An 8,054-nucleotide genomic window follows, 5' to 3' on the forward strand; every position below is an offset into this window, starting at 1 on the left:
TAAATAATTTCCTACATTTCACTCTTTGACAAAAATTTTGTAGGTCTGATAGATTTTGTGAGATAATTTTTTTTTAAATTTGAGTTTTTTCACCTTTTTTTTTCGAAAAATCTTACTTTCGATTTACAAAATGTTGAAAAATGTTGGTTAAAGAATGAGTTGTAGGGAATTATTCATGTTTTGATTGAAAAATATTTCAAAATTCAAATTTATTTTTTTCGACAACATGTTTTTTTTTAAATTCTGAAAAAAAATATAAATAGCCCATATAATTTCCAACAAGTTACCCATACACTGGAAGATGGGAACTTTTACGGGGAAAAAGTTCTTCGAACAACAAGTTTTTCATGTTTTTCTTTGAAAAATTACTACGTTTGGGTTGGAGGAAATATGAGTTTTTCACAGCATTTGGGAATATTTTGACTCAAGCGTAGCTTTTGAAAAGGACGTATCGATTTTGGTAAGAGAAATCTTTGATAATTTATCAAATATCTCAAAACCTATGAATCGTACCGAAATAGTATCTTAGAGAGAGTAGTAGAGTATGATGTTTAAACGTATAAAAAAATATACAATGAGAAAAAAATAGTACTCTTTTTTTATTTACAAAAAAAAACTTTAGTTTGCAGCATCTAAAATATGTATTTTTTAATTGTTTTTTTTCATATAGAAGTCATGTAGAAAATTCGAAAAATCAGTCCAAGATGGTAAAAATATTTTTAACAAACTTTGTGGAATATCAAACTTCGAATTTTTTATGTTAACAAATATTTTAGCCTCAAAGTATGAATCCTGATGAAATTATGAAAACTGTTTGTTTTTTGATTCTGCAACACGAATAATATGTTAAAAGTTTGTATTGAGATGAAAAAAGTCACAGGAGGGTTGTGTCCGTGACACGACCGCATAGTTGACGTAGGATTCCGTTAGGCTATCTCTTGATTTTGGATATGTGTGAAGAATTACATCGTTAAACTCTTTGATAATTATTTGGTGGCCCTGAAAAGGGCCGTTTTGTTTGGTTGTTGGGTATTGTTCGTTCTACCAGTGTTTACCGAGTGATGATAACAGAAGGATGGTAAACAATAGTTGAATGGTGCGTATTAGATAAAAGATACCGAAGTGGAACGAGATAAGTTGAAAACTTCCCTCTGTGATCCTAGACGAGATGCCTCCTGTATTATGTATGGATGAAATAAAGAAAAAAAAATCATCAATGTAATATAAGATAATTATCAATACCGAACACAATTATAAATTTAGAGAACATATTTGAAATGGAAAAGGTAATTTTCTTTTAAAATTTTTACTTTTTGAGTGTTTATTCAACCCAATGCGAATTTTAATTGAACTAACAACACCTAACAATATGTAGAGCATATTGGAAACCACCTTTCTAATATTACTTCACTTTTCCAATTCTCGCTGTATGAACTTTGCAAACGACCCTTTCTCGAGCGGGAACACACCTTGGTTTTTATTTATGAAAATAGAAATAAGTCGTTTCATATATCAAGTCATTTTTAACACAACCGATACCATATACAATTTCATTGATATGAAATTTCACGAAGCAACCAGCATTAAAGTTCCAAATTTAAATTTTATTTGCTAGAATCAAACGTATCACTCACCTTACTTGCAATATAAAAATTCCCCAGACTTGCATTTATTTGCAATGCCGATTTCCCCCATGCAGCTTGGTTTTGATGTCTCTGTTAGGGACCGGCCGCATGTGTCGTCAATTTCGACCAATCAGAAGTGGGTATTTTCGTTAGGATAGGAGTTGAGATTTTTCAATTGTTCGATAGTTAGTTTCATAATATATATTATTTTCTTCAATATTTAAAAATCGTTATGGAGTGCCGAATTCGATTGACGCAAAAATTTCATCAATCCATCATGGAATGACTGAGCAATAAGCGTTTGAAATTGGACAATTTTCACGATGTGCTCGATTTTCGATTTTTAATTTGTACCCCAATATGTTCCCAAAAGACGTAATCCTACGTCAGAAAAAAATTCATACACGTTTGTATTAACCCACATGTCTTGAAATGTTTTTCAACGTAATTCCTAAACATATATTTTTACCATAATGATATATTTGGAAAAGTTGTTGGAAATTATAAGAAAAATAATAAAATTTCATGAACATGACGGTATAACACGACAAACATATTAAAAGGGCAAGTGAAAGTTAGTGAAAAAAGTGAAAAAAGGACAAGAAATTAGAAATATTTTGTCAAATGTCTCGAGAATATTTTCATTTAGAAGGAGATTGACAATGAGAGTTTTTGTTTTGAATCACATCAGGATTCATAATTTGTGGCTAAAAATGATTTTTAACATAAGGGTAGTGGGGGTAATGTGGTCACCTGCTTGTTTGGTAGTATAACTATTGACTATTGACACCGTATTGATAGTCATTTTATGTTTGCAGAATTTCATGACTTTTGAGTCACCCTGTACTACAGTGCAGCTATCGTATGTCAAGATATAAATAAAAACAAAAAACGCTCTCTCGGTAGCCATGCGGCCGTAGTTTTGTGCGTTCCGCATTTGAGGAATTTCTAGTGAAATTTAGTTTATTTGACCTGATATTTGCGACAAATCAACAGTTTGGACGACTGTTCACAAATTCTAGGGGAGGCGAATAGATATTTTGTACAATTTTAGCGATTATTTTGCACGTTTCGCATTTCGTTATTTGTGGGTCAAAGTGGTCAGTGGAAGATTACTACTGATAATGTTCTGTTTTCAAAAGCTGATATACCTTATCACCTTCTGCTCTTAAAGGTTTTTTTTTGTGGTTTCAACCCATGAAAAATATTCCACCCCAACCAAAACCAAGGCTCATTTTGAAAAACGTTATGTGTTTCCTATTACGTTTTTGTACGTATGAGAAAATTTCAATTACGACTATAGGTGAATAGGCCTAGCTCATTTCATACATGTACCTACTATTTCAATAATGGTTAAAACGAATTTGGCCAAAAAACACGCATAAATCTATCTCTTCTAGCGTGATATGTGCGAGTGACCACTTTGCCCTCCCACCACCTTCTCACAAAAAAATGTTTGATTTTTCAACTTTTTTTTTCTAATAATAAAATAATAAAACCGCTTACTAGCTTGAACTACAATAAGTTGAACTACAATATTCTTCGAAGAACGGGGATTTTAGTGGTATGTGGACACAGGAAATGAGCATGTTTCTTAGTGTGACCACATACCCCCCAGTTCCCCTACAACAATTCGAAGTTCCTAAAATTCATAAAAATTCGATGTTCCACAAAGTTCTTCAAAAATAGTTTTACCATCTTGTACTGATTTTTTAAATTTCTTCATGACTCTATTTTATATGAAAAAAAATAGAAAACAAAATTAAAAAATACATATTTTAGACATTGCAAATCAAAGTTTCTTTTGCAATTCAGGATACGTCGTTCCTCGTTACATCCCTGATGTTTTCGGAGATCCCGTGCAGTACTCTTGATGTAGTAGACGAATACTGCATGCCCAGTTTTCAGTCTGGAAACGACCTTCTGATTACGGTGTTCTAAATGATCCTCCTACCACGAAATGTCCGCTTTGATGTTACGTAGAAAAAATTCTTGGGTCCCACGGCACTCCGAAGCATACCATTTCAACCGCTCCTGATCCCATCGCCTAGCTCCATTCCAATGGATCCCGGCCACTGGAGGGCCGGGATGGCATTGGCTTCTGGCCGGTAGTTTAATGGAGAAAGTGGTTAGCCTTGGTGAGGAGGAAACCTTCCCCGTTCGATCCCACTGTCTTATTTATGAATCCAATTGCTCGGAGGCATACCGCTGCATCCGCTGGGGTAGAAGGGAGAAGAGTATGTGGGAGTAAACTTGTCCAGCAAGGTTTGGATACATAGTATCGTTAGTTCTAGGCGATGAATTAGGCGAGTTTTACAATGGTACTGCACACATCGAGTCTTACGTCACGGTTCGTATTTGCGTGCAAAGTTGCAAGACGCGGCGGCGGCAATCATCCTTGACTTTGTCACAGTGCTGGTTGAAGGATAGCTTCCGGTCGATCGTAACTTCGATGACACTAATAGTTTGGTTGATGATACTGTTGATTTGAATCGGGGTATCGCTTATCTTGTTGTTGGAGTCGCATATATCAGTACATTCGCTCTTGGAGGGAGATATTCCGAAGTCCGCTGAAGAGGCCCACTGCGTCACCCACGAAACGGCTTGAATGAGCTTGTCCTCATTTTTTTTTATTTGCGATGATAACTTGGAAAGAACGGAGGCTCTAGAAACCTGTCACGAAGTATAGCATATGGCTGTCGATTCCCAAGCGGTTTAGATGTTGCAAGAACGTTGGCATCCATTCTTCATTGTACGCTTTGGCAATGTCCTATGCAGCTAACTCGATGAAAAGACTTTCCGTCCTTGCCTCGTCTAGAGCATGGCTCAGTGTATCCTGGTATGTGTTGGTCTTGCATCCTGGTCGAAACGTGTGCTGTCGGAAGTCCAGTGAATGGTTGTCGAATAGATGCTGAATCAACCGTCGATTGACCATTCTTTCCATGACCTTGAAGGCACAACAAGTCAGCGATATGGGGCGATAGTCTTCTGGGGAACAATTTGTCTGGTTTCTTGACCGGAACAACCAGGCTATGAGATCATTCCCGAGAGAAATCACGTTTGGCTCATACCTGTTTGTAGACTTCCAACAATTTCGTTTTGCCTACTGGGGTGAGTCTTTCAGGTAGCTGATAACCAACCTCGTCCGGGCCTCTCTGGTTCACCCTTGGCGACTGTAAATGCCAGAGCGAGTTCGCAAAGTAGCTGCCCAATCCGCTTGGTAGTACTGCCACTGCGGTCGTCTAGTGAGTGTAGAAGTTTTATCGTCGGTTCGGATGAAGATGTGATAGTGGTCGCTCCCCATTGGCTCAATATGCGTTCTCCACAGTAGGCGGGGGAGTAAATTCGAACTGGTGAAACTCAGATCTATTGCTGTATGGCCTCGCACGAAGGCAGGAGATCCGTCGTTCAACAACACTAGATACACTTCTTCCATGGCATCAGTGGTGTTAATTTCGAGGCGGTTTTGTACGCTACCCCATGCTTGATGGTGTCCATTAAAATCCTGTAGAACGAGGATTAAGACAATTATATTCCTCAAGGTGTGGATCAGTTTATTCCATAGATGGGAGATTTTCTGGTCCGTCAAGTACATCGAGATGATTATTAGCGGGGACGGGTAGTCGATTTCCCAGACACGGGGGTAGTGTGTGTAGGCTACAGATGTCGTCACTTGATGGTGAGCTTGACGAGCTTGGTAGTCAGGCGTTGAAACTTGTTTGATGAGAAGTGGACCACGACAAATGGTATCCGAGAAGTTCACGCTGCGGGTAGATATGAGAGAGCCACGGGGCAAAAGGATGATATCCGTGAGGGGCAAGGGACTGATGTTGGGTAATTGTCAATCTTCGCGTTCCACTAGTCATACTTGTTTGCGTTTACTCTTGTGTCCCACATTTTTCGCAGATCGTCGAGATGTAATTTTCGAATTTTTAGGTTCTGGAATATAAGCTGGGCGCCCATAGTTCTAGATGGCCTGTAACTTCCGCACTATGGGGGCGTGAAACATCTCCATCGGAATTAGATTTCACTATTCCTAAATAGTAACGAAAACAATCAAATTTGTGCTAGCCTTGCGACAAAATACTTTTTGAGAGATTCGAAGATGCAATTTTTTATTCGTTCACAAACATAAACAAATTTATATAAGAGACAATGTCAAGACAATGATAAATGGTCAATGGCAAAAAATAGGATAAACAAAACCGTGGAGGATTAATTTTAACTTTCAACAAGTTTAACTTTATTTATATTTATCATGATAACAATGTATGAATAGAATATAGCAATTACCAGTGCTTCTGATGATGTTCATTGACATGCACTGGAGCGTGCTTTTCAACATGAACTGCGTACGGTTTTGGCACTTCGACGTATTCCTTCTGGACGACTGGGACCTCGACCGGATAGGGAACGTGCACTGGACGATCAACATGCACTGGCACCTTCACTGGGTATGGTACTGGTCGGTCCACATGAACGGGAACACGCTTCTCGACCTCGACTGGATACGGAACTGGACGGTCAACATGAACTGGGACTCGGTTTTCAACGTACACTGGTACCTTCTTCTCTACTGGGTAAGGGATTGGCCGATCGACATGAACTGGAACGTGTTTCTCAACCTCCACTGGATATGGAACTGGACGATCAACGTGCACTGGAACCTTCTTCTCGACTTCCACTGGATATGGGCGATCGACATGTACCTTCTTTTCAACGTACACTGGACGGTCAACTGGGTAAGGAACTGGACGATCCACGTGAACAGGGACCTTTTTCTCGACATGCACTGGGTACGGAACCTTGACCTCCACTGGGTAGGGGACTGGACGATCAACATGTACTGGGACCTTCTTTTCAACTGGATATGGAACCTTTACTTCAACTGGGTATGGTACTTTCACCTCCACTGGGTATGGACGATCGACATGGACCTTTTTAACCACCTCCACTGGATATGGAACGTGAACTGGGACCTTCTTTTCAATGTAGATCTTCTTCTCAACTGGATATGGAACCTTAACTTCGACTGGGTACGGGCGATCTACGTGGACAGGGACCTTCACTGGGTATGGAACCGGACGGTCGACATGAACCTTCTTCTCAACATACACCGGACGGTCAACGTGCACTGGGTATGGTACCTTCACTTCAACTGGGTACGGGCGGTCCACATGAACCGGAACATGCTTCTCAACCTCCACTGGATACGGAACCGGAACCTTCTTGGTGATGGTCTTGGTCAGATGTTGGATCTCATGATGACCATGATGATGACCGTAATGGTGACCGTATTCGAATCCGTTGAAATCATTTCCCAGCTCCCATAGGCCGCGCTTGGTCTTCTTCGAGGATTCATCGACTGCCGCACAAGAGGCAATGACCAAAGCCACCGATAGCACTACGAACGCCTAAAGCAATTTTTCCTCAAATAATCGAATTTTTGATAAGACTTACATTTGTTTTACCTTCATCTTCGATGCAACCGTCGATTGAACTGCGCTCCAGTGATTTTCAGACCGGTAACTAACGAGGTGAGATGATCACCGGTGAATGATACTTTTCGATTGGCTTGTGCCGTTTTATATATGTGGATTGATGATTTTTCTTTTCCACCTAAGCTGTATCAGATTATTTAACGGATTCCACTGAAGGTCGATTGGAGAGAAAATTTTTGTTTTTATCGGTCATAATTGGAGCATCTGATTTTTTTATTAGTTCCACAGCAATTTTCATATAGTGTGAATTTCAATTGTGAACTGAGTTGCAGTTTGAGTTGTTTTAAATATCAGGTTAGAGAAAAATTACTGAAATATTTTTACCTGAAATTGAAAGCTATTTGATAAGGTTAGAATGAGCTAATTAAAGTCTCTTATAGACCTATGGCTCATAATCTAATCTTTCTAATGCCACTTAGTATAACCCGATCGCTCAATACCGCAAAAATACACAAGCGCGATTAATATGCAAGAACTATTGGAAAGAAATGGTTTTATTTTTCCCCCAAGCTCGTACATTCAACTTTTTCTCATGAGAAATCCTGAATTTAATGAGTCATTCGAATTCACTCCAGAACATTTTATCGACAATCTAGCCGATTCTCTTCAAAGGTTAACTTTAATCATAGTTTTATGTATGGTATCGTGATGCGGATTATGGTTCTATTCTCGAATTATGTTTTCGAATTTGTTCATCTTTACCATTCTTTTATTCTGCTAGTGAAAGTAAATTATTTGGACCATACGTTTCTATTACACCTTCTAAAGACACTATATACTAAACTGTACACAAATAGTATCTACGTGAAACTATCATAAAACACATTTAAGCACAGTAAAAAAGATAAATTAAAATAATTAAAAGAAATAAAATGCAGTCAACTCACTAAATTATTATTTCTATGAGCCCTCTGTGATGAACCGACAT

The 8,054-nt window shown here is 38.6% G+C and overlaps 1 protein-coding gene across 1 annotated transcript; it reads right to left on the reverse strand.

Annotated features, from left to right (window-relative positions):
• Positions 1 to 4,785: 4,785 nt before the first annotated feature.
• Positions 4,786 to 7,182, reverse strand: LOC129773056 (uncharacterized). The gene is made up of 3 exons (XM_055776607.1): positions 7,097 to 7,182; positions 5,919 to 7,039; positions 4,786 to 5,389 (listed from the first exon to the last, which is right to left on the reverse strand). Exons 1-3 carry the CDS (start codon positions 7,100 to 7,102, stop codon positions 4,786 to 4,788), a joined length of 1,731 nt encoding a protein of 576 aa, XP_055632582.1. The 5' UTR covers positions 7,103 to 7,182.
• Positions 7,183 to 8,054: the final 872 nt, after the last annotated feature.

Source organism: Toxorhynchites rutilus, chromosome 3 (genome assembly GCF_029784135.1).
Source record: "Toxorhynchites rutilus septentrionalis strain SRP chromosome 3, ASM2978413v1, whole genome shotgun sequence".
Taxonomy (NCBI): domain Eukaryota; kingdom Metazoa; phylum Arthropoda; class Insecta; order Diptera; family Culicidae; genus Toxorhynchites; species Toxorhynchites rutilus.

Bases quoted from the DNA above. Each gene is read 5' to 3' on its own strand.
- LOC129773056 (XM_055776607.1), bottom strand. The intron at 5,390-5,918 runs GTAATTGCTATA...ATCTACCCGCAG, and splicing joins GAACATCATCAGAAGCACTG to CGTGAACTTCTCGGATACCA.